Source organism: Myotis yumanensis, unplaced genomic scaffold (genome assembly GCF_028538775.1).
Source record: "Myotis yumanensis isolate MYYU_CA2020_CCGP unplaced genomic scaffold, mMyoYum1.0.hap1 SCAF_3, whole genome shotgun sequence".
Classification (NCBI taxonomy): Eukaryota; Metazoa; Chordata; class Mammalia; order Chiroptera; family Vespertilionidae; genus Myotis; species Myotis yumanensis.
In genome coordinates this window covers 45,729,193-45,755,947 of record NW_027223754.1, presented here as the reverse complement: position 1 = coordinate 45,755,947, position 26,755 = coordinate 45,729,193, and the positions used below count along the sequence as shown (strand labels likewise).

Below are 26,755 nucleotides of genomic sequence, written 5' to 3'. Positions count from 1 at the left end.
GCGATACAGCAAATGCACCCTAGACCTGGCAATGCAGCCTGCCATTCAGTCCTCCAATGTGCATTCAGTCATTCCACTGTAAGGCAGCAGGTTGTTTTACAATATTTAGTACTGGGATGGGAATAGTCCTGTTTTACTAGTAAGTTTCCTGACAAAATGGAATGCTGCTCAGTATTTTTAATAAAAATTATCATCACATCAGGGATAGTCATCAGAAATAGCATCTACAGCATGAACATTAACCAACCAGAATAGATACCAACCTGAACTACCCCAGAGCCAACTGGCTGAACAGACCCAAGCTTACCCAAAGGCAGGATGGAGCTTCAGTGCCCAGATGCTGGGAATTGTTCAGTATGTTACCTTCAAGATGACAAATTAATCAGACACATTTATCTTTAATCTCTCCTGCAACTCCAGTAAAATATAGAATAAGGACTTTTTTAATCAAAAAACATAAATCTACTGAGAGTAGAGGAAACAGAAGAGGCAACAATAAGAACATGTGGAAGTTGTAAAGCAGATAGATAAATGATAGTAGGCCCAAGAAAGCCAACTCCCAACCAACATTGAGAAAATAGACTTGGTCAGTGAAATCCACAAAAGATACAGAATACGCATCATCTATCACTTCCAGTAAGAGGATACAAAAGAAGAGGGTTAACAAAAGGACTAGTCAATTAATATTCCATGATTCCTTCTTCCACTCCAGACCAATATATGTCTGTCTATCTCAGTATCATATATCAGCATGATACTAGGGGTGTAATCTGGAAAGAATCTCTGGACTGGAGAATGGCAGTCACATCTGAGAGCATGAGTAAGTATTATTCTGCATATATACCCACCTATTTACCTATAATGAATGTTGATATCTACACTCTATCCCTAGGCTGCCCCTCCCATTTGACTCCCAGAATTCTTGCAGCCAAGGAATTACTCTAAGACAGGATATTGGAAGAAACTTTCTACAAATCTGCCTATTTTATGAGGAAACAAACACAATTAAGGGAGCCTAATAGATATGATACCTCTACATATTTGAGTTTTTTCCTCTTGTGCATATACTAGTACTACGCATCCTAGCTCCTTATCATTAGGGATAGTCATGTGACTAGGTTTGCTGTAGGAATCATGGTTCTCCTTTAGGTTTACCTTTATTATGTTGTGGTCAAAGAATTTATTTTCTTTATGTTAAAATAACTTGTTAATCATTAATATTTGCTTTGGGCCCTGATATGCTATCTCTTTTGTAAATATATAATCTATGATTTAAAGAGTGTTTATGGACTATATGCTGTAGTCATTGACTGCATGATGTCATCTACGATTCTATCTATCTATCCATATTTATTAGATAAAGCTTGTAAAAGTTTGCATTTGGAGCTCATACAAAACAACCCTCCTTTTTTCTTCTTGAGGTCACTATGAATTAAAATATAAGCACAAGTGTCAAACAAGTAAACATAAAAATACTAGCTTTTTACTGTTAAGAAACTGAACTGTAGAATGTATTTACATATGATGTCTAATATTTCATCCAAGAATTACCATAAAGTCAGAAGAATAGCTAGAAAACTACGTGTCTTCCCTGCAGGAATAGAGTGGGCCTCAGCTTAAACAATAGTGAAGAACAAGGAAGAATGCATCTTCACTGTGGGCAGGCAGACTCAAAAGAGGATGAGAAATGCAAAAGTTCAGCATGTTGGTTCTTTCTTCCCAACTTGCCAACCAGAGCAACGTGTGTAAGGTTGGACAAGGAGTTGCAACAAGTGTACTAGAATCATGGCAGGAGGCAATGGAGTTCTCCTGTCCTCCCGCTAAGATTCTGGCTACCAAGTCATCCATAACTTCTAACTTTCATCTGACTGAGCTATCAATTACTGAGACAGTGGCATTAAAATCCCCCACTGACTGCGGATGTGCATATTTTTATTTATTTTACACAAATATATTTATTTCTTTTTTTAATATCATTTTTATTGAATTCAGAGAGGAAGGGAGAGGGAGAGAGAGACTGAAATATCAATCATGGGAGAGAATCATTGACCGGCTGTCTCCTGCATGCCTCCTACTGGGGAGTGAGCATGTAACTTCCTGGTTCATAGGTTCACACTCAACCACTGAGCCATGCCGGCTGGGCTTAGGTATAAAATTTCAAGTTCACATCCAATTCTAAGATTCCATTCTAAATTACGTGTTGCTGAAATATATTTATGCCCTTATATTAAAATAAATTGAATTTGAGCAACTGAAGAGACATTTTTCCAAAGTAGACATGCAAATAAATGGCCAACAGGTACATGAATAGGTGCTGGACATCACTAGTCATTGGGGAAATGTAAATCAAAACCACAATAAGATATCACCTCACATCTTTTAGGATGGCTGTTATCAAAAAGACAAATGATGTGCTGGCAAGGATGTAGAGAAAAGGGAAATTTTTTGCACTGTTAGTGCAAATGTAAATGGTATAGTCACTATGAAAAACAATATATAGATTTCTTTAAGAAGTAAAAATAAAACTACCATATAATCTAACAATTCATCCTCTGGGTATAGAGCCAAAAAATGATAACAGGATCTCCAAGAGATACCTGTACTCCCATGTTTATTGCAGCATTATTCACAATAGCCACTATATAGAAACAGCCTAACATTCCATAAAAGCATAAATAGATTAAAAAGATGTAATATAAATACATATACATATGTGTGTATTTAGATACACAATAGAATATTATTCAGCCCTGGAAAAGAAGAAAATCCTGCAATTATAAAAATATGGATGAACCTTGAGGGCATTATGCTAAGCGAAATAAATCAGAGAAAGACAAATACTATATGATATCACTTCTACATGGAATCTAAAAAATTCAAACAAGAAACATAGAGAGTGGTAGTTACCAGGGACTGGTGGGTGGAATAGATGGATGATGTTTGTCAAAAAGTACCAACTTCCAGTTATCAGATATATAAGTTCTGAGGATCAATATACAACACGGTGATTATAGCTAATACTGTATTACATACCTGAGTCACTAAGAGATTTGATCTTAAATGTTCTCATGGCAAAAAAGATATTGTAATTATGTGGCATAATGGAGACATTACCTAAAATGGTGATGGCAAATATTTTGCAATATATATGCGTATTAAAATCATCATGTTGTACACCTAAGATTACACTATGTTGTAAGACAAGAAACAAAGAAAAGAAAAAAAACTGAATTAGAAAAACATTTTTATAATTCTGTGATTCCCTAGATGAAAAATCAATTTACTCATTCACTTAATTATTACTAAATATTAACTAGGTGAATACAAAAATCAATGAGGATTTTCTTACCTTTAAAGAAAGGTAGCCACAGATTATCAGAGTTCAAAGAACCTTAAAGATCATGGAAGTATATATATAAAATTACATTAAAACACATTTTTCTGTGCCAATTAAGTATCTACTTTTTAAATTTTTTAAAGTAAGTGGATTCAAAGAAAACCATCAACAAAATGAAAAGACCCACTGAATGGGAGAACATATTTGCCAATGATACATTTATAAGGGGTTAATATCCAAAATTTTTAAAGAACTTATACAACTCAATACCAAAAAACCCCAAACAATCAATTAAAAAGTGGTCAAAGGACCTAAACAGACACTTCTCCAAAGAGGACAACAGATGGCCAATAGATAAATGAAAAAGATGCTCACTAATCATCAGAGAAATGCAAATTAAAACTACAATGAGATATTACCTCACACCTGTCAGAATGACTATCATCAATAAATCAACAAACAAGTGCTGGCAATGATGTGGAGAAAAGGGAACCCTGGTGCACTGTTGGTGGGAATGCAGAATGGTGCAGCCACTATGCAAAGTAGTGTTAAGTTACCTCAAAAAATTAAAAATAAAACTGCCTTATGACCCAGCAATTCTACTTTGGGGATTATATATGAAGAAACCCAAAACACTGATTTGAAAGAATATATGCACCACTCTGTTTATTGCAGCATTATGTACAATAGCCAAGATTTATAAGTAGCCCAAGTGGGCATCAGTAGATGAGTGGATAAAATTTTGTGGTACATTTACAAAATGGAATACTACTTGGCCATGAAAAGGAGGAAAACCTTACCTTTTGTGACAGCATGGATGGACCTGGAGAGTATTATGATAATGTATAATACAGTTAATATATATATATATATATATATATATACAGTCAGAGAAAGACAAGTATGATTTCACTTATATGTGGAATCTAGTGAAAAAAATAAACTGTGAAACAAAATAAAAACAGACTTAGATCCTGAGAACAGACTGACAACTGTCAGAAGGGAAGGGGTGGTGGGAGCTGGGTGAAAAAAAATGAAGGGATTAAGCAAAAAAAAATAAAAAAACAAGAAACACCTCATAGACACAAACAGTAGTCTGGTGATCACTAAAGGAAAAGGGGAGTGGGCGGAGGTAGAAGAGGGTAAGGGGGTATAAATGGTGATGGGAGGAACCTTGACTTGGGGTGGCGAACACACAATACAATATACAGATGATGTATTTTAGAATTGCACACCCTGAAACCTATATAATTTTATTAACCATTGTCACCATAATAAATTCAATTTAAAAAAAAAGAATACTGGTCTACAGACTTCTGCCTAGGTTTCCCTGCCAAGTGAATCTAGTTTTAGAAGAAAAAAATAAGTGGATGTACTTAATTTTTTAATTCCCTACTAATGGACACTAATGGCTATGATTTTTCACTAACAATTCACATATTAATATTTTGTGAATATATATGTGCACATTTTCTTAATCTCATAGAATTGCTTCATGAAAGAATAATTCTTGGGTTTAGGTAAACATACATTTTAAACAGTTATTATATATTTTGGCCATTCCTGAAAAAAGATTTCTACCCTTGCACAAACTGGCTATCATCTGCTCTCTGCTATGCCTTTGCGAACTGGACATTAGACAATTGACATCTCATCATGTGGAAGATTGTATTTATTGGCTTTCCAGTAAAGAAGAATTTCAGTTTTTGCATAATTTTTTCTTGTATTTTTTATTTCCTTTCACAATTTTTTATGAGGATATTATAGTTTAGATATGGATTATGGGAACTCTTTCTATGTTAAAGACATTATTATTTTGCTATAATGCCCACTGCATTATTTTCTCCATTTTTTGATTGCCCCCCTAACTTTTTTTAAAAATGGTTTTCCATGTTATACAGAAGTTGTTGGGTTTTTTTTTTATTATGAAATTCAAACTATTAATATTCTCTTATAGATTCTGCCTTAAAAAAATCAATATGCTTTCCACCACCTAAACATAAAAATATCAACCTATATATTTTGTTCACTTCCTCATTATTTGTACTTAAATATTTGGTCCCATAGGCACTTCCTTTAGAGATTCTGTGAACTAAAAATCTTGCTTATTTTCAAAATATGTATTTAACTAACTAGCCAGCACTGCGTTTTAACCAATCCTTCTCTCACTGAAAATGCTCACATTTTAAAATTCACATGGGGGTGATATCTAAAGTCTCCTAGCCAATCTGTGGCTGAGCAGAATTTAACTGCAAATTCAATGCTTTGATTATGTCCTGGCAAAAAGCATGGTTCTGGAATAAAAGAAAACCACATTTGACTGGGACACATCTGGGATCCAGCCACAGTATGTTACCTTGAGTAAATTACTGCTTCTGCACCTGTTCCTAATCTGTAGCACAAGGAAAAATAATTGTACCCAACTCATCCTATTGTTGTGAGAATGAGAGTCATTATTCAATGTATACATTTGACAATATTCACTAGCAGCATACTATGTAATAGGCATTTTTTGTGGTGCCATGATTATAGCTACCTTGAAAACATAATTTCTACAGATAAATTATTTTGACTTCATTGAATTCAAATAATGACCTCTAATCCTGCTCCCAACATTTTAATCTGCTTTGTTTGTCCATCAATGGTGGAAAAGACACCTGGTTGTTTTGCAGACTCAAAGCATTTGAAAAGCCTATGAGTGCATAGGACATATTTAGTCTCCAGCACAGTACCTGACACAGAGACAGAAGTGGGTAAATTTTGTAAATGAGTGACCAAATTAACAAGCTCCTGACCATGCAATTTTCCTTTTTAAAAAAAATATCTTTAAACATAGTCTTTGTTGTGTAGTGGAACTAATCATTTTTAAAATATGTATTTCATCAGAATAGATAGAAAGGGAGAAATACCCACACTCCCTGCCTCAAGGACAAAGGCCAGCATATACGTGACAAAAGAAGTTGCAATTCTCTGATACATCAAGCCTTCTGACTCATCACCCTGAATGCGCCCACAAGAATTCTAATCCTGAATACTTCCAGTTGCTTGATTAATACACAGAACTTGCACATTATCAGCCATCCTAGATAAAGAAAGGAGACACATTTCTCCTAGTGAAAACTCTCTGGGCAAACATAATTGACCTTCTTTGCTCCCAAATTAAATACTGACTTCTTGGTGTCCAGCCAAGTGCTTGGAGTCAGCCCAGCAGATGATCACAACACAGGCTGGTCCAAACTACATTTGATGTTACTTAACCTCCCAGTGCCTCAGTTTCCTCATCTACAAAAGCAGCCATAAGAACTGTGCCTACCACAAGGAACTGTTGTGAGAATGAAACAAGTTAATAACTGTGAAGTACTGGCACTATAGCAAACACTCTGTAGATATTGCCAAATACATTGATCCACATTGACACTTCCTTAGTGGAGCCTTCTCTCACCAAATTACATTCCTTTTACATGCTTCATAGCACCAACCACAAGGCATGTACCCAAGTTTTAACATTACATTGATTTTGTAATAACATGAATATCTTCTCAACCAGACCATAAGCCACCAAGCGCAGAAATATGAATTTATTGGCATCTTTGTGAGTTACTATCATGCATAGAAAACATTATTCAAAGATTCACTTGTTTTTGCTTAATTTGTTAATCTAATAAATTCCCAAACTGATTTTTCCTTTATGGGTACTCCGTTAAGCTTTGATAGAATTTACAAACTTAGTTAATTAAATTCCTTTAAGAAAACAATCATTGCATCAAATAATTGTGGGGCTCACTTTCTCAGAATGCTAAGGTTTCTTAACGGATGTCAAGGCTAGGTTGGAATTTGATTAGAAACTGCAGCCTGGACTGTCAGGCTCTTGAAGGGATCTTCAATCCTTTGCATGTAAATCTTATCTCAAGTGGCCATCCTCCTTAGCACCATTATATTAACTTATTAGTAACATCTTTCCGTCGGATGTTAAAATGACATCAGATTGAAAGTGGGATATCCTTCCTGGCATTGCCTGAGTTGCAGGCATAAGGTTTAAGATCTTTCTACTTAAATATCATTACTCATGAGATGGTATCACCTGAACCCAGACCAGTACCTGGCTCATGAATGAATGAGAGAAACACCAGCTCAGAAAGGTGTTAAAAAAAGTTATTCATGAATACAATCCTGGCACCTCTTTACAGTGCTTTAAGAAAGAAAAGAAAAGCCCTCAGAGCTCAAATTTAAGTAGTAATCTCGGAAAAAATTTATTTTAATTGCTTAGAGTCCTCATAACTCCTTCTTAAGCTCTAGCATAACAAGAAGTATAAAACCATGACTAAAATATTTACACTCTACTCCAGTCCCCATAAAAAATGAATCACTAGTTTATTCATCTTGCCTAATGACACAGAAGGGCAAAACAAGTACCCAAACAATGAATAATAATGCGAGAGCTCAGACTGTAAAATCAATACGGTAGATCAGTAGAGCTGCACTTCATTTTAATGCTCTGAATGCAATAGAGCTTATCTTCTGAATTATATATATGTATTGACCTAATTACATAAATACTGACTTTTCCTTATAAAAAGCTTTTTTTTCAGTCTCACTATAATTATGATGTCAATATGTGTGGCTGTAACAATATTAAATTTAAACTTAATTGTGACTGATAGTGGCATGCCATGAGATAATCCAGACAGTCACATGGTCATAGAACACTGGTGGCACTAGATAATAAGTGATAAGTTAGTAATTTCCTAGGTATATTACAGTAAACTTCTTTAAGAAACTGATCATTTCATCCCCAAAATTTGGTAGCTGGTCTCCTCCTCTGCTTGTGAAGTTTCATAACACAGAGAAGTAATAACCAGGATGAATGGATCTTGGTTGATATTGCCCACTCTTAATTAAACATGTTAGTTCTGATTTTAATCTCCAGGTCACCCTATTAACAAATTCTTTTATCTATTGACAAGTCTCTACACCCCCATCCCCAAAATTGTGTGTATATAAAGTATATAATATTAGTTATTATTCTTTCATACATTTCCAACAAGGATTCTGTCCAAAAAAATGTCCTATTTAATGATTTATCCTTATATTGTTTTATTTTCAAGAAAAACATTTCACATAGTTACTACAGTTGTTATATTTTCAGGACAAGTGATAATGTCATAGCTCATGACATTTTTAGATTAAATTTCTTTACTATTTTACCAATTAATGACATTAGGGAAATACTCCAAATGCTTTTAAGAAACTGGGGGAGAATAGCATTTCATTTTGCTCCTATATTTCTGGGAAGTTTTATTCAAGAGCCTGGACTTTCCAATTTAAGAAGAGCAGACATACCGGGATCACATGAATCATTTAGAGTCAGGTGAACACATAAAGAATACTATGGAGAAAACGATGGTGTTCACACTTGGGTTTAAGAGTTGTTCTAGACGTGTCACGGTAAGGTGGTCATGCATCATGATGTTTCCTTCTTTGCCTCTGCAGGGATGCCAGAAGAGATGAACCTCAGTGATGTAAAGCAAATCCATCAAACAGACCGTGGGAACACCTTCGACACAACAGGAGCAGGATGTCCAGCAGCAACTGAGTCAATGACATTTCCTCTGATGTGTGCAGTGATGTTACTCCCTGTGCTTTGGTAACTGAACTATTTTGCCCTGATATACATGTTTTACTGCAGTCCGATTTCTCCCATCTTCATCTGATTGGAATAAGAGATCTTTTTTAAATATAACAGTTATATTTATAAAAAGGTATGTAACACTAACCTCTTAGAAAACAAGTCGGAAGGTTCACAAAGTATCTAAAAATCAACATTTAAAGGAAAGACTGTTGGAAAACATGTCTCCTTTGAATCTAACTTAAACCTTCTTAAATTCTAACATGTTAAACCTGCAAACACAGAAGTGACTGTGCTTAAGAAGGATTCAGTATATGTGTAATTTTATTACCCTACATTCCAAACCCCTCTCTTTCTAAAAGAAAAAATATTTTGAATTGAAGATCTATTTGCAGGACAATGAAAACAGTACAGAGTGTTTCTTAAAATACTGGAATTAGGATTCCATTAAATGAATCAAAATAAACAATGGCAAGTAGTATGCATGCATTTTCAAGAAATTCCTCCATTTGTGCAAGCTATAGAAAGAAATTACTGAACGCCTATATGTTATAGAGTAGATTGCTGAGGAACATTTGACATAATTTCATTGAAGAAGAATGATAATTTCTATCCGCTGTAATTTAGCCACTGACAAACCTTAAAGCTGAGTATTTTGGTAGCATCTGATCTGTATTCCATTATGTTCATAATGCAGTCTTTGGCATTGTGGCTCTGTTTGCCCTCTCTTTTTGCCTAATGGATTTAGCTGTGTTACAAAGCACATGCCTGCTCTAGGAATATCTCTAATAAAGCTGTTCATTATCTGGTGGAAAAGTTAAAAATCATTGATCATTTTCTTCTGGAAAAATGATGTATTCATCCATTTTCAAAATATTATTTGCTATTTCTTTTTCAATCTTGATATTGAACAAATAATTAACTATCTATGTACATTTGCAAGGTTCCTTTGACTATCTAAACACATGCACTAATACAGAAAATAGAGCATGCAATGTTTTAGCTCTTTTCCTCTTTGCACATTAGCAGAGCTGCTAATCCATAGTCCCTGATGTTCCAGCTATGATAAGATGCTTCAGCAGACACTGATTAGGTTATGTCTATCGCTGCACTTAAGGAGGAAGAGATAAGTCAGCTTTTATTAAAAATTATTACATCCAGTTGATAGCCAAAAAGTATTATTAACACAAAGTGACAGAATAGTAAAGGGAAGTGCTGAACCTATAAAATAAAATTTTAAAAGTCAAAAGAATTTGAAAAGACCTCTGAGAAAGAGTTGAGGAGGACTCCACTGACAGTCATATTTGTAAGGTGAAATCATTTTCTCCAAATCATCAAACAGTATATGATCAAACCATGTTGTCTCTTAGTCTAATTAACCAGATGATCTGACAATGGTGAATTTAAACCACAATTTGTTGAAACTGCCAAAGCAGATGTTGTTACTATCTGTTCAAACATGTTTCAGAACTGGAAGTGTTACTCTACCTGCCAATTATGGATGTTATTTTCCTAGTTTTCTGCCCCAGATCTTAATATTTATTCCATGATCTACTTGGTTTATAATTCATTTTCACTATCACACTGTACAAATTATAACTTAAACATAACCACCTCAGCTCATTATTGAAATAACTCTGAAACAAGTAAGTGATACCCATTTGCTGCACTCCAGTCCAAGTTATAGTTGGTTTGCTTTGACAAAACTTCTGAACCAACTTTAGAAGAATTTGGAAGACAAACTAAAGGGCATGGTTTAGCAATCAAAGGTGTTTCTGGATAAAATTAGTTGATAGGAGATCATTTATTTATCACAGGAAATGGATAAAAGCAGAGTAGAAACAAAGTACTAGTAAATAGTGTGAATGGGGAGATCCAAAATGATGGTACACTGTGTAGATGTTACACTCACCTCCTTCCAGAATCTAGCTGGAATTAAAACTAAAATATAGAACAATCAACCTGAAAAACCAACTGAAGACTAGCGAAATAGAAGTCTTATAGCCAAGGATTTACAGAAAAAGCCACATCAAGACTGGTAGGGAGATGTGAAAATGGCTGGCCCCACTCCCACAGGTGTCAGCTGAGATTCTGGCAGGATATGTTAGCTGTAGGGGTTCCCCTGAGAGGCATGGGGTCTCAGCCCCATTCTTGGCTCCCTAGCACAGAGCACCAGAGCTAGGAAGAGGCTCCCACATGTCATCTGGCTGTGAAAATCAGCGGGGATTCTGTCATCTAGTGAAACACAGGAGTCTGCTAGAAATACAGGTGCCCTAAAGGGCCAATGCACATTTTCACATTTGCAGCCATTCACCCTGGGCTCCAGCAAAAGGAGGGCAGAGCAGACCAGAGTCATGTGAGGAGAGACTGGGTTTTGTGGCTGGGGAAAAACGCTGAGAAGAGAGTCACTGGGAACTTAGTGCAGAGTCACTCTCCAGCATGCAAACACTATCTTTTTTGAGTGGAGCACACCACTCCGTAAGCATCAGCCTGGGGGAATGAAATAGCCCCACGCTCTGGACTCCCTGTTGCTTCACCTTGCAGAGTTCAAGCCCTACTGATGTTGTCAGTTGCCTGGGGGATTGGAATGTAGAGACTCAGGGAGGGTCAGTGACTGAGTGGTATTGCTTTGAGGCAGAGACCATTCCCCCCAATTTCTCATGAACTTAACTGGTACTTTCTCCTCAAAGGAGATCTGTTAGAACCATCCTCTAAGCATTAGGTGGCCACACACACCCTCAACTCCTGGTAGCCCTGCCCTGCCAAGGTCTGGGCAGGACCTGGGACAGACTGACTTCTGTGACTCTGGTGTAGGGGCCACTCCTCCCACCTTCCCCCAAGCCTGACTGGCATCTCCCTCTCACAGGAGATCCACTAGCCCCACTCTCCCAATTCCTGGAAGCTCTGCCTAGTTAACCTCGGGCTTTTGAGAGAATATTGGACAGATTAAGTTGTGTGGCTCTAGGAAAAGGGCTATTTTTCCCTCACAGGCCCGACCAGTGCAGAGCCCTCCCTTCACTCAGCCAAATCTTGGTCTGATGGGCCTGATAAACTCTGCTAGCCTCCTCCTGACAATTCCCTGAGACCCAGCCCCACCACAAGTGTCTGTGGGCACCCAGCAAGTGACAGCTAGACTCGATATACCCTGGGACATTTTCTGAGTGACCACAAACCCAGCACTAGCACTGAGTTTGACTCTGCATCAATATGGTGAACCCCACTAGCCCCTACTTGGTGACTCACTGAGAACATACCTCATGCAATTCAAACACTGCCAGAGGCTCTTTCAGTGACTGAGTCTATCAAGTAGCTGGCAGGCAGAGGCAAGCAAAGGTGGATCATGGAGTGCCTTGGGGGATTTTTGCTGACCTGCTGGTCAAGGCTAGTCTCGGTGCACAGCTTGGTCATCCCCACACACACTAAGGCCTAGCAGAAGCAACCACAAACTGTGAATCACTTTGTAGCTCCAAACAAGTTACTGAGAACCAATCACAGGCAGTGTTTGACATTGGACGGCACCAGAGTCCCTCTCAAAAGGCAAAAAACCAACAGCTTCGGGAAACACCAGAGCAGAGCACAATTAGCTTCACAAGCAGCGTATACAAAGGGAGATCTTTGCGGGCATCAGACCCTGCTGATATGAATTCTGCTTTGTGTGGTCAGCACCTACACAGCAGCTCATACACTGTAGTCAGGGTCAGTCTTCAGAGTCAGCCAGCCTGAAAGTCAACCCACATACAAATGAGCCAATTGCAATAAAGATTCAATTACAACAGGAGGGCCCACATAACCCACACAAGAGACATTCTTGGAGCACCCAGCTCAGGTGATCAAGGAGACTGCATCACTGGATCCCACAGGACACCAACGACACAAGGTCATAGCAGAGCTACCTAATACATAGAAACAAACACAAAGAGGCAGCAAAAATGGGGAGACAAAAAAGTATGTCCCAAATGAAAGAACAGGAGAAATCGCCAGGAAAAAAAAAAAAAGCTAAATGTAAGGGGACAAGCAATTTACCAGATAAAGAGTTCAAAAAAATGGATATAAGGATGCTCAAGGAACTTACTGACTTCAACAAAAAGTTAGCATGCATAAAAAATAATAGAAACCATAAAAAGAATCAGACATAAATAAAGAATATAATATCTAAGATGAAGAATACATTAGAAGGAATAAATAGTAGGTTGGATGAAGCAGAGAAGAGATTTGGAAGGCAAGGCAGCAGTTAGACCATTTCCCAGTTAGACCAGGAAAATGAAAAAAGAATTTTTAGAAACGAGGATAGTTTAAGGGACATTTGGGATAACATGAAGCATAACAACATCCATATCACAGGGGTACCAGGAGAAGAAGAGAGAGAGAAAGGCATCAAGAATCTACTTGAGGAAGTAATGACTGACAACTTTCCTAACCTGGTGAAGGAAAATGACAAACAAGTCCAGGAAGCACAGAGTCCAAAATAGGAGGAACACAAAGAGGCCTACACCAGGACACATCAGAATTAAAATGGCAAAGGTTTAAAAAAATAGAATTGTAAAAGCCCCAAGAAAAAGACAATTAGTTACCTACAAGGAGGGCCCATAGACTGTCACCTGATTTCTCAACAGAAACATTTCAGGCCAGAAAGGATTAGCATGCAATATTCAAAGTGATGGAAAGCAGAGACCTAAAACCAAGACTACTTTACCCAGCAAGGCACTAATTTGAAATCAACTCCTAGATAAGAAAAAGATAAAGGAGTTTGTTACCACCAAACCAGTATTACAAGAAATATTTAAGGATCTTTCATTTTTTTTAAGAAAAAGAAGATTAAAAACAACATAGAGGAACATAATTAAAAGAAAAAGTAGAATGGCAATAAATACATGCCTATCAATAATCACTTTAAATTATATGGCTTAAATGCTCTAATCAAAAGACATAGGGTAGCTGAATGGATGAGAAAACAAGACCCATATATATGCTACCTACAAGAGACCTACCTCAGAATAAAAGATACACACAGACTAAAACTAACAGGATGGAAAAAAAATATTTCATGCAAATGGAAAGGAAAAAAAATATTGAGTAGCATTACTTATATCTGAAAAAATAGACTTTAAAACAAAGTCTATAGTAAGAGACAAAGAAGGACACTACATAATGATAAAGGGAATGATCCAATTAGATGATATAACTTTGTAAACATTTATGCACCCAACATAGGAGCACCTAAAAATATAAAGCAAATCTTGATGAACATAAAGGGACAGATTGACAGTAATACAATCACAGTAGGGGATTTTAATACCACATTGACATCAATGGATAGGTCTTGCAGATAGAAAATCAATAAAAAACAGCAGCTTTAAATGACACACTAGATCAGATAGATTTAATTGATATTTTTAGAGCATTTCATCCCAAAGCAGCATAATATACATTTTTTTCAAGTGCACATGGAATATTTTCTAGGATAGAACACATGTTAGAACACAAAACAAGTCTCAATAAATATAAGATATAAATCATATCAAGCATATTCTCTAACTACTAGAGGGCCAGGTGGGGCGGGGGGGATCCCTCAGCCCAGCCTGCACCCTCACGCAATTGGACATCCCTCTCGCAATCCGGGACCTCTGGCTCCTAACTGCTCACCTGCCTGCCTGCCTGATCACCCCTAACCACTCGCCTGCCTGCTTGCTCACCTCTAACCACTCTGCCCACCTGCCCAATCACCCCTAACTGCCTCTGCCTGCCTGCCTGATCACCCCTAATCCCTCTGCCTGCCTGATCACCTCTAACCCCTCTGCCTGCCTGCCTAATCACCCCTAACCACTTGCCTGCCTGCCTCATCGCCCCTACCACTTGCCTGCCTGCCTAATCACCCCTACTGCCTCTGCCTCAGCCCCCGCCACCATGGCTTCGTCCAGAAGGACGTCCTGAATGACGTCTGGAAGGTCATTCGGATGTCCAGTCTAGTTAGCATATTACGCTTTTATTATTATAGATAACTAAAGACCCGGTACATGAAATTCGTGCATGGAGGGGAGGGGGCCCTCAGCCTGGCGTCACCCTCTCCAATTCGGTACCCTTTGGGGGATGTCCGACTGCCAGTTTACAGATGCTAATATTTATAATAAAATATTAGCAAACTGAATCTAGCAATACATTAAACAAACAAAACAAAATGAAGGATAAAAACCACATAATCACAGCAATAGTGGCAGAAAAGCCGTCAACACCCATTTTTGATAAAAACTGAACAAAGTGGGAATGGAGGGAACATACCTCAACATAACAAAGCCCATATATGAAAAACTGACAGCCAACATCATATCCATGGGCAAAAACTAAAAGCATTTTCCTTAAAATCAGAAAGATATGGATGTCTACTTTTACCACTTTTATTCAGCCTAGTACTAGAAGTCCTAGCCACAATAATCAGACAAGAAGAAGAAATCAAGGATATCCAAATTTGAAATGAAACATTGAAACTGTCATTATTGACCTGGCTGAGATTTGGTTTGAGCACCATTCTGTTGTACACCAAAAGGTTGCAGGTTCCATTCCTAGTCAGAGCACATGCCTAGGTTATGGGTTTTATCCTGGGTCTGTGCATGTATGTGACACAACTAATTGATGTTTTTCTCTTACATCAATGTTTCTCTCTCCCCTCCTCTCTCTCTAAAAATCAATAAACAAATCTTTGGGTGAGAATTTAAAAATAAGTAAATAAAACTGTCATTATTTGAAGAATACTTGATATGGTATCTAGAGAAACCTAAAGATTCTGACAAAAATCTACTAGAGCTGATAAATAAAATCAGTAAAGTAGTAGGATAAAAAATAAATATCTAGAAACCAGTTGTAATTTTATACACTAATAATGAACTATCAGAAAAAGAAACTAAGAAAACAATCTCATTTACAATTGCATCAAAAAATAAAATACCTTGAATAAATTTAACCAAAAAATGTAAAGTACCTGTGCTTAGAAACTTATGAGATACTGAAGTAAGAAAATGAAGAAGATACAAATAAATGGAAACATACACCATCTTCATGGGTAGGAAGAGTTTACATCATTTAAATGTCCATACTACTCAAAGCAATCTATAGATTCAATGCAATTACTATCAATATAGCAATGGCATATTTCACAGAACTAGAACAAATATTCAAAAACTTATATGGAACCATAAAATAGCCACAGCAATCTAAAAAAAATAACAAAGTTGGAGGGATCACACTACCTGATACAAAATAAAACTATACTAAAAGACCATGGTAATCAAAATAAAAGGGACTGGCATGAGAACTGATGTATAGATAAATGGGACAAAATAGAGCACCCAGAAATAAACTCATGCCTTTATTGTCAATTAATATTCAACAAAGGAGGCAAGGACATACAATGGGGTAATGATAGTCTATTGAATAAATGGTTTTAGGGAAATTGGACAGATACATGCAAATAAAATGAAATTAGAACACCTTCTTACAGCATACACATGAATAAACTCAAAATGGATTAAAACTTATATGTAACACTCAAAAACCATAACAATTCTAGAAGAAAACATAAGCAGTAAAATCTCGGACATTTCTCATAGCAATACTTTTTCTGATGTTGCCTTGGGTAAGGGAAACAAAAAATAAACCAATGAAACTATATCAAACTAACAAAGTTTTTGCATAGCAAAGGAAACCCTCAATAAAATAAAATAAAATAAAATAAAAACACTGAATGGGAGAATATAGTTACCAATGATACATCTAATGAGGGCTTACTATCCAAAATTTACAAAGAACTTATACAACTCAACACCAAGAAAGCAAATAATTCAATTAAAAAAATGCGTATAGAACCTGACATACATATGGTCAATAGTCATGAAAAGATGCTCACTTTCACTAATCATCAGAGAAATGCAAATTAAAACTGCAATGTGATATCACCTCACACCTGTCAGAATGATTATCATCAATAAATCAATAAACAAAAATTACTGGCCAGGATGTGGAGGCAAAAAAAGAACCATAATGCACTGTTGGTGGGAATGTAGACTGTTGCAGCCACTGAGAAAAGCAGTATGGGGTTACCTCAAAAAAATTAAAAATATAGCTGCCCAGCCATTTCTGGGAATATATCTGAAAAATCCTGAAACACTGACTCAAAAGAATATATGTACGCCTATATTCACTGAAGCATTATTTACAATAACCAAGATTTGGAAGCAGCCCAAATGCCCATCAGTAGATGAATGGATCAAATAGCTGTGGTACATTTACACAATGAAATACTATTCAGCCATAAAAAAGGAAGGATATCTTACCTTTTTGTGACAGCATGAATGGATCTGGAGAGGAGTATGCTAACTGAAATAAACTAATCAGAAAAATACAAATACCATATGATTTCACTTATATGTGGAATCTAATTAACAAAATAAACTAAGAAACAAAACATAAACAGGCACATAAATATAGAGAATAGACTAATAGCTATCAGAAAGGAGGGAGTTGGGGGGGTTAAAAAGGTGAAAAAATTAAACCAAAAAATAAAAAACTCATATAGACAAGGGAATGGCAGTAGAAGAGGGAGAAGGGGCAATAAATGGTGACAGAGAGAGACTTGATGAACACACAAATAATATACAGATGGTGTATTATAAAATTGTACACATCAAACCTATATAATTTCATTCTGATGTCACCCCAATAGGTTCAATAAAGATTTTGTTTAAAATAGTATGAATGAATACTTTTACCAACAAAATTTTACGTACTCAATGCATATTGTTAACCTCCAGGTAGGCACCTTGGATACTATATATATCATAATGCTGCTACTAGAGCTCAAAACACTTGGAAGTTTTCTGAACTATTTTTAAGAGCTGGAGGAATAATTTTTAACCATCTCAATGAAGATTTTCATTCTTTAACTCCACTCCAGCATTTTACATTTGTATAAATCTTTATAATTTACAAAGCTCTTTCAAATGAGATGGAGTTTCTCGTTTGACCTTCCTCACCACCAAGGATGGGCTTGATTTTCAGTCAAATAAAAACAATGACACTGTTTTGTTGTTGTTGTTTTAATATGGCTCATAATTTGCTTCTGCCTAGATTTTCATAAGTAAAACCTACAAAGTTTTTGAGCAAGGGTACAATGGTTAGGAGGCATGTCTACTTTTTAAGATGAGCTAACCGATAATACTCAAGTGAATGTATTTTTTAAAATATCACGTATTTAGTCACATCTTTATGATGGGATCATTTAAATACAGTCATATGTTTGAATCTCAGAGTTATTTTTATATAAATTTAAGAGACCATGAAACAATTCAGCACTTTGCATGTACTGGAAAAGAAAAATTAACAATCTGAAATAACATTTACTTGACCTCCCTCTGTGTAGACATCATAACAAATACTTTTGTGCACAATCTACTTTAGCCTCCTCAATGACATCACTTCTGTTTCACCAAAGAAGAAACCGAGTCTTCAAAATATTATGTAATTTTTCTGGTGTCATGCAATTAGTCATAATAGAAACAGTCGGGTGAGTGTAATGTTTAAATGTGTATTCTTGGTTCAAAGATATAATTGTTCTGGAACACTAGTAGAAAAGCATAAGGTTAGAATAGAATAAAAATCATTTACAGATAATTTAAGCCTCCAATCCAGGATTTAAAAAAACAAATACAATTGACTGTATAATTGTATTAATTATCAAATCACATATTAGTGAAAATGAGTAATGCAAAGGAGAAATGTAAACATTAACTTTTTTAGTGCAAATCTGTACCTTCTCACATGTGCATATATCATTCAAACACAGGAACCCCCTAACTAAATCAACTACCAAAAATAAGAAAATACACAACTTTTATAACTATCATGAAATGTCTTTTTGTTTTCTGTGCAACTGAAGGGTATAAAACATTTATTTGGCCATAGACTCAAGGTAAATTTTTTAAAAATGAAGGAAGGGAGGGAGAGTAGAATAAAGGATGTGGCAGAATAGTATTTTAAAGTCTTGGATTTACCTTTTTTTTTTTTTCATCACCATTTATCCCCTCTAGACCCTCTTCCACCTCCACTTTCCCACACTCTTTGAAATCATGACATTATTGTCCATTTCTCTCTCTCTTTTTCCTTTCTTGCTCAATCCCTGCACCCACCCACCCCAACAGCCCCCACACCACCACCACCAGAGCTGTCTGCCTGCTACCTTTTTATCTCCATTTGTTCAGGAACATCTTTTCAATAAAATGTCTTGAGTGTTCTCTTCTCATCAAGAGACAGAAGTTAATAAGTCACTTCTCCTCAAACACTCAGATTTTCTGAAGTTCTCAATAATGATGCTTTGAAAAGGACTTAATCAGTGTATTGCTAATTATTTTCAATCACTTAAATTATTGTTTCCATCATCAGAATTTTTCAGGTACAATAACAATTGTTGTTGTTGTTTTTTGAGTAAATGAATCCAACCTAGACTTCCATTATCCTATGACATTCCCTAAGTAGTCTCTGATACCAGTAGTTTTTTCAGTTACAATTCAGTATCCTACACAATTACATAGGTTGTATGAAAATTAAGAAATAATAAATTTTAATGTTAGATATGACTTTGGTCATAGCAATTTTTTTCTTAAGTTCAGATTGTTGTACATAAATGATTTCTTATTAAAATTACTATTAACCATATTTCTCATGTTGAAAATCTGCTTTTTTTTCCTTTGCTAGAATTACATGGTGACTGACTTGCTATTATCATCCTAATATATAAAGAAACGGGCCATCATGGCCAAAACAACCTGACGAACGACCAAACAGCAGGCTGCTTGGGGCGACCAGGCCGGCAGGGGGGTTAGTGAGGGATGACCAAAAGACGGAACAGCAGGCTACATAGGGCGACCAGGCTGGCGGGGGGGGGGGGGGGGGGTGGCAATTGGGGGCAATCAGGCCAGCAGGGGGGCAGTTAGGGGCAATCTGGCCAGCAGGCAGAGGCAGTTAGGGGTGATCAGGCTGGCAGTGGGGGGAAGTTAGGGGTGATCAAGCAGGCAGACAGGTGAGCAGTTAGGAGCCAGCAGTCCCAGATTGTAAGAGGGATGTCCAACTGCCGATTTAGGCCTGATCCCTGGGAGCAAGCCTAAACCGGCAGTCAGACATCCCCCGAGGGGTCCCAAATTGGAGAGGGTGCAGGCTGGGCTGAGGGGACGCCCCCCCATGCACGAATTTCGTGCACCGGGCCTCTAGTTATTTAATAAATGGATATTTAATCAAATGTGGTACTTAAACTATCATTTCTGACCTCATGTGCAGAAAAAACTGAAGAATTTCATCACAATATAATATACTAGAGGCCCGGTGCACAAAAATTTGTGCACTCGGGGGGGGGGTCCCCCAGCCCGGCCTGTGCCCTCTCACAGTCTGGGACCCCCCAGGAGATAACGACCTGCTGGCTTAGGCCTGCTCCCGGGCGGCAGAGGGCAGGCCCAATCCCTGGGTGCAGCCCCTGGTCAGGCTCAGAGCAGGGCCAATTGGGGAGCTTGGGCGCCGCCCCGTCATGCACAGAGCAGGGCGGATCGGGAGGTTGCAATGCCACCCTCAGTCACGCTCAGGGTAGACTGATTGGGGGGTTGGGGCACAGCCCCCTGTTACACTCAAGGCAGGGTCAATGGGGAGGTTGCGGTGCCACCCCTGTCACGCACAGAGCAGGGCCGATCAGGGGGTTGGGGCGCTGCCCCCTGTCACTCATAGAGCAGGGCCAATCAGGGGGTTGGGGCGCTGCCCCCTGTCACTAACAGAGCAGGGTCCATCAGGGGGTTAAGGAGCTCCCCCCTGTCACTCACAGAGTAGGGCCGATAGGGGAATTGGGGCACCGCCCCCTGTCACACACAGAGCAGGGCGGATCAGGGGGTTGGGGCGCTGCACCCTGTCACACTCAGGGCAGGGCCAATGGGGAGGTTATGGCTCTACCCTGTCACACACAGAGCAGGGCCTGTGGGGGGGGGGGGGAGTTGGGGCGCCACACCCTGTCACACACAGAGCAGGGCCGATCAGGGGGTTGGTGTGCTGCACCCTGTCACACACAGAGCCGCAGGGCAATCGGGGGATTGGGGAGCTCCCCCCCTATCAGGCACAGAGCAGGGCTGATCAGGGGGTTTGGGCGCTGCCCCCTGTCACGCTGATCCCGGTGCCGGAAGCCTCGCTGCTCCGCTGATCCCGGTGCTGGGAGGCATATTACCTGTTTACTATATAGAATAGAGGCCTGGTGCACGGGTGGGGGCCGGCTGGTTTGCCCTGAAGGGTGTCCTGGATCAGGGTGGGGGTCCCCACTGGGGTGCCTGGCCAGGCTGGCTGAGGGGCTGAGGGCTGTTTTCCCGCTGGCAGTTGACTAAAAGCTCCCAACAGCTCCTTGTTTTCTTTTTTTTTTTTATTCTGGGCCAGCTTTAGCTCTGAGGCCTCACTGCTGAAAACATGGATAAAATGTTGCGGTCCGGGGATGACTGACAGCCGGTTTTGTTTAGCTTCTTATTTGCAACATAGTAATAGTTGCTTAGAGTTGCAGTTGAGAGTCCTGCAAGTGAGGCGGGGAACGTTGGAGTCTGCAGTTCCTGGAGGAAGCAAGCCTCCCTGCTCACTTCAGTGCATGGCTGTCGGCCGCCATCTTGGCTGACAGTTAATTTGCATAAGGATACGCTGATTAGCCAATGGGAAGGGTAGCGGTCGTACACCAATTACCATGTTTCTCTTTTATTAGTGTAGATATCTTCAGAATAGCAACAGCAATGACTTATTTATACAGAGTCGGGTAGAGACGAATGTTTGCAGATATATTTTCAAACATCTGATTCAAGAGTCTTTTGCCTTCTTGAACTTAACAACAGTCACATTAGAACAGGGGTGGGCAAACTTTTTGACTTGAGGGCCACAATGGGTTCTTAAACTGGACCGGAGGGCCGGAACAAAAGCATGGATGGAGTGTTTGTGTGAACTAATATAAATTCAAAGTAAACATCATTACATAAAAGGGTACGGTCTTTTTTTTTTCTTTTTTTAGTTTTATTCATTTCAAACAGGCCGGATCCAGCCAGCGGGCCATAGTTTGCCCACGGCTGCATTAGAATCATCTTTACCAAGAAGTACATGAGAAGATCACACATGCTGCCTTCCCCCCAAATGTTTACTTTGAGTTCCTGAAGTAACAAAGGGAAAGAGATGGGCATAGAGGGATAATTTAGAGACAAAATGGTGACTATTTAAGGATCAAAACTGGAGACAGAAGAAATGAGATTAACCCATAGAAATGACTCGGGTAATTTGGTAAGTAAATTCCTACTTTTATGAGTTCCTATGCTCATCTTTGAGAAGCACTGAACTGGAAGGGAGAAAGGGTCTTAGAAGGAAAGTTGGAGGAGGGTCTCTGATTTTCTTGAAATTACCTAGTCAAGGCCAACAGAATTATAAGGGGGGGTGGGGGGTGGGCAATTGCAAGACAAATGCTATGAGTAGTAGAGTGTGTTCAGCAAGTACCTATCTTATTCTATCTCTAAAAAAATCTAGGCACTGCCCAGGTAAAGAATTTTCAACAGAAGCAATTTCATTGTTTATTTTAAATATATATATATATATATATATATATATATATATATATATATATCCTATCTAATAATAGACAAACATGGTAATTAACTGTACCTCTGACATGCTTCCCATTGGCTAATCAGGGCGATATGCAAATTAACTGCCAACCAAGATGGTGGCCGGCAGCCAGGCAGCTGAAGCGAACAGGAGGCTTCCTTGCTCCAGTGATAGAGGAAGCCAAGGTTCCCCGTCTGCCGCTGCCGGCCTCTGAGCTGCACTCTAAGAAACAATGTTGCAATTATAGAAGCTAAACAAACCCCAGAAACCTGCTTTCAGCCAGCGAGGCCTCAGAGCTGGAGCTGCAACAGTGTTTCAATTATAGAAGCCAAACAAACCCAGATACCTGCTTTCAGCAGCCGAGGTCTCAGAGCTGGAGCTGAGCCTCAGAGCTAAAGCCAGCTCTCAGTTCCAGTGACAGCCATAGAAGGTAAATAAATCCCAGAATAAAAAAAAAAAGGAAAAAGGAGAGGTTGGGAGCTTCAGTCACCCACCAGCCTGAACGGCCCTCAGCCCCTCACCCAGGCTGGCCAGGCACCCAAGTGGGGACCCCCACCCTGAAGGGGGTGTGACCAGCTGCAAACAGCCATCATCCCCTCATCCAGGCTGGCCAGGCACCCAAGTGGGACCCCCACCCTGATCCGGGACACCCTTCAGGGCAAACCAGCCGGCCCCCACCCATGCACCAGGTCTCTATCCTATATAGTAAAAGGGTAATATGCAAACTGACCCTAACAGCAGAAGGACTGGGAATGACTGGTCACTATGACACACACTGACCACCAGGGAGAAGATGCTCAATGCAGGAGCTGCCCTCTGGTGGTCAGGGCGCTCTCACAGCGGGGAGCTCTGCTCAGCCACAAGCCAGGCTGATGGCTGCCAGTACAGTGGTGGTGTTGGGAGCCTCTCCTGCCTCCTCAGCAGCGCTAAGGATGTCCAACTGCAGTTTAGGCCTGCTCCCCGCTGGCAAGTGGACATCCCCCGAGGGCTGCCAGGCTGCCAGAGGGATGTCTGATTGCCATCTTAGGTCCAATCCCCTGGGGAGCAGGCCTAAGCCAGCAGGTGGTCATCCCCTGAGGGGTCCCAGACTTCGAGAGGGCACAGGCCGGGCTGAGGGACCACCCTCCCCCCTGAGTGCACAAATTTTTATGCACCGGGCCTCTAGTATATATATAATTAGAGGACTGTTGCACGAAAAGATTTGTGCAAAGATTTGTGCAGGCAGCCAGGGGAAGGTCTTCCCTTCCCCTGGCTGCCTGCACCAGTTTTCCTCTGGCAACCGGGACCCAGGCCTTCACTCCGGCCAGAGCCGCCTTCAAGCCTTCGCTGCTCCAACTGGAGCCACCTTCAATCTTTGCTCTGCCACTTCGCGCCTATGTATGGCGGTTAATTTGCATATCTTGCTGATTAGCCATGGGAGGCGTAGCGAAGGTACAGTCAATTACCATGTTTGTCTATTATTGGATAGGATATATTTTAGGGATGGGTAGTGGGAGAGGGCCATGGGGGAAAAAGGGACATATGTAATACTTTCTACAATAAAGATTTATAAATATATATATATATACATATATATATATATATACACATATATTTCATATTCTTAACAGTGTTACATATGTCCCTCATTCTCTCCCCTTTATCCTCCTCCATCCAGCCCTTATCCTCCCCAGGCCTTCACCACACTATGGTCTGTATCCATGAGCTACACATATAAGTAAACAAGTTCTTTGGTTTATCTCTTCTCACTCCCCACTCCCAAGATATGTCAATCTGTTCCATGCCTCCATGTGTCGCTCTTATTTTGTTGACCAATTCATTTTGTTCATTAGAGTCCACAAATAAATGAGATCATGTGGTACTTGTCTTTCTCTGATTGGCTTATTTCACTTAGCATAATCCTCTCTAGGTCCATCCATACTGTCTCAAGGGGTAAGAGTTCCTTCTTTTTTTACAGCTACATAATATTCCATTGTGTCAATGTTCCAGTTTTTTGTTTGTTTGTGTTTTTTTTTCCATTCATCTATTGATGAGCACGTGGGTTGTTTCCAAATCTTAGCTATTGTAAAAAACACTGTTATGAACTTAGGGGTGCATATCTTCTTTCTGATTGGTGTTTTGAAGTTTTTAGAATATATTTCCAGAAGTGGGATCACTGGGTCAAATGGCAGTTCCATTTTTAACTTTTTGAGGAAACTCCATACTGTTTTTCCATAGTGGCTGCACCAGTCTGCATTCCCACTTGCAATGAACTAGTGTTCCATTTTCTTCATATCCTCACTGGCACTTATAGTTTGTTGATTTGTTGAAGATAGCTAATCTGACAGGTATGAGGTGATATCTCATTGTGGTTTTAATTTGCATCTCTCCATTTATTAGTGAATGAGCATTTTTTCATGTTTACTGGTCATCTGTATGTCCTCTTTGGAGAAGTGTCTATACAGGTCTTCTGCCAATTTTTTTAATTTGATTGTTTGTCTTCCTATTGTTGAGTTGTAATAATACTTTATGTATTTTGGAGATTAACCCCTTATCAGATGTATTATTGAAAAATATATTCTCCCATACAGTAGGTTCTCTTGTCATTTTGATGGTAGTTTCTTTTACTGTGCAGAAGCTTTTATATTTTTATGTAATCCCATTTGTTTATTTTTTTCCTTTGTTTCTCTTGTCCTACAAGAAATATCAGAAAAAATTCTGCTAGTGAGATGTCTGAGATTTTACTGCCTTTGTTTTCTTCTAGAATTTTTATGGTTTCTTGTCTTACATTTAAGTATTTTATCCATTTTGAGCTTATTCTTGTGTATGTGTGTGTAAGTTGAAAGACTCACATAGAATCAAGAAAGACCCCACCTCCGCAATTGTGGTCAAAATTGTCAGACTTCCAGAATGCAATTCTCAAAGTCATTATGATTTCTGACTCAACTCCTGCCCAACACATGTATTTGTACTATTGTTTATATTTTCTTTTTGTTTTCTTATCTGTAAAACTAAGAAGACTATATCTAACTCAGAATTACTTAAAAGACTAGATAATGGAACACATATTAGGAACCCACTTGGGGCATAATAAGCCTTAATAATTCCTTTCTTATTAAGCCTTCTGTTAAAAGCACACGTTCCCAGATGGGATAATACCAAAATATGTAGTTATAAATTCTTTCTGGGCATAAGCTTTTGATAGGGAAATGGAGTATAAAGAAATAGGGTTTAGAGTGAATAAATAGAGCTTAGAAAGAGAGACAGGGGAAGAAGAGAGTGGAAAACTTCAGGAGAGAACCCCTCCTGCCTGATTCACATTTTGCTTTAGCCTCATCCTAGCTACAAGTCTTATTTCATTGAAAATATATTTCAAAAATTGAGGGAATTAGAGCGTGGTGTTGCTTTTATAGACTATAAAGGATGTTAGCCTTGCCCTGGTGTTCACATGTGAATTGGCTTCTAACTCAACAAATTTAAACCTCAACCTCCCATATTGCTTGAAGGTCTACTTGACAGGCATACTCAGACCACCCTGCCATGAAGAAGAGCCCAGCTCAAGGTGGCTGAGAACTAATTATTAATGAGCAAGCAATGTGTTGCTCCGTGTTGCACTAAAAGTCTCCACAAAGTGAATATTTCTGAGTGGCAAAGTCACTTAAGATCACATTGCTAAGAGGTGACAAAGCAAGTATCTAAATCAAGTCAAACTACAAAATCCTTTTTTTCCACTGCACCACTCAGGACCTCATGGGTTCAAAATACCCATGGTTAGTTTATTAGGTTGCGCTGTTTGTAGGCTTTACAGGGTATTTTTAAATTTCCCTTGTTGCATTCACTTTTTATTGTCATCTAGTCCCTCGAATATTTTTGTTTTCTTTTGCCTTTCTTTCACTTCAAATTTAGCTCAGCTAATAAGGTGAGCGTCCTGAAGAGAACCCATATGCCAGATCCAGACACCCTCGCGTGGCCACCTGTTGGAGGGACTGTCTCAATCACTGACTCAAAATCATCCAAAATGCTAGAGAATCCGGAACACACACAGCATCTAGTTTTAATGCTAATTCTCTGTATGACCTCCAGCAAGTCCATGACCTCTTTAAACTACATTTCTCTTCAGTAAAATAACGTGCTTGAGTCAGATGATTACTAAATTTCCTTCTAGATTTCTA

General features: G+C 38.9%; 1 protein-coding gene across 3 annotated transcripts in view; it reads left to right on the top strand.

Annotated features, from left to right (window-relative positions):
• GPC5 (glypican 5) overlaps nt 1-9,768 on the top strand; it is a 1,289,857-nt gene extending 1,280,089 nt beyond the window's left edge. For all 3 annotated transcript variants that reach the window (XM_070408838.1, XM_070408837.1, XM_070408839.1), the window contains one exon: nt 8,828-9,768. In XM_070408838.1, the coding sequence (XP_070264939.1) occupies nt 8,828-8,985 (158 nt within the window). In that variant the 3' untranslated portion in view covers nt 8,986-9,768. The remainder of the gene's footprint in view (nt 1-8,827) is intronic.
• The last annotated feature ends 16,987 nt before the right edge of the window (nt 9,769-26,755 follow it).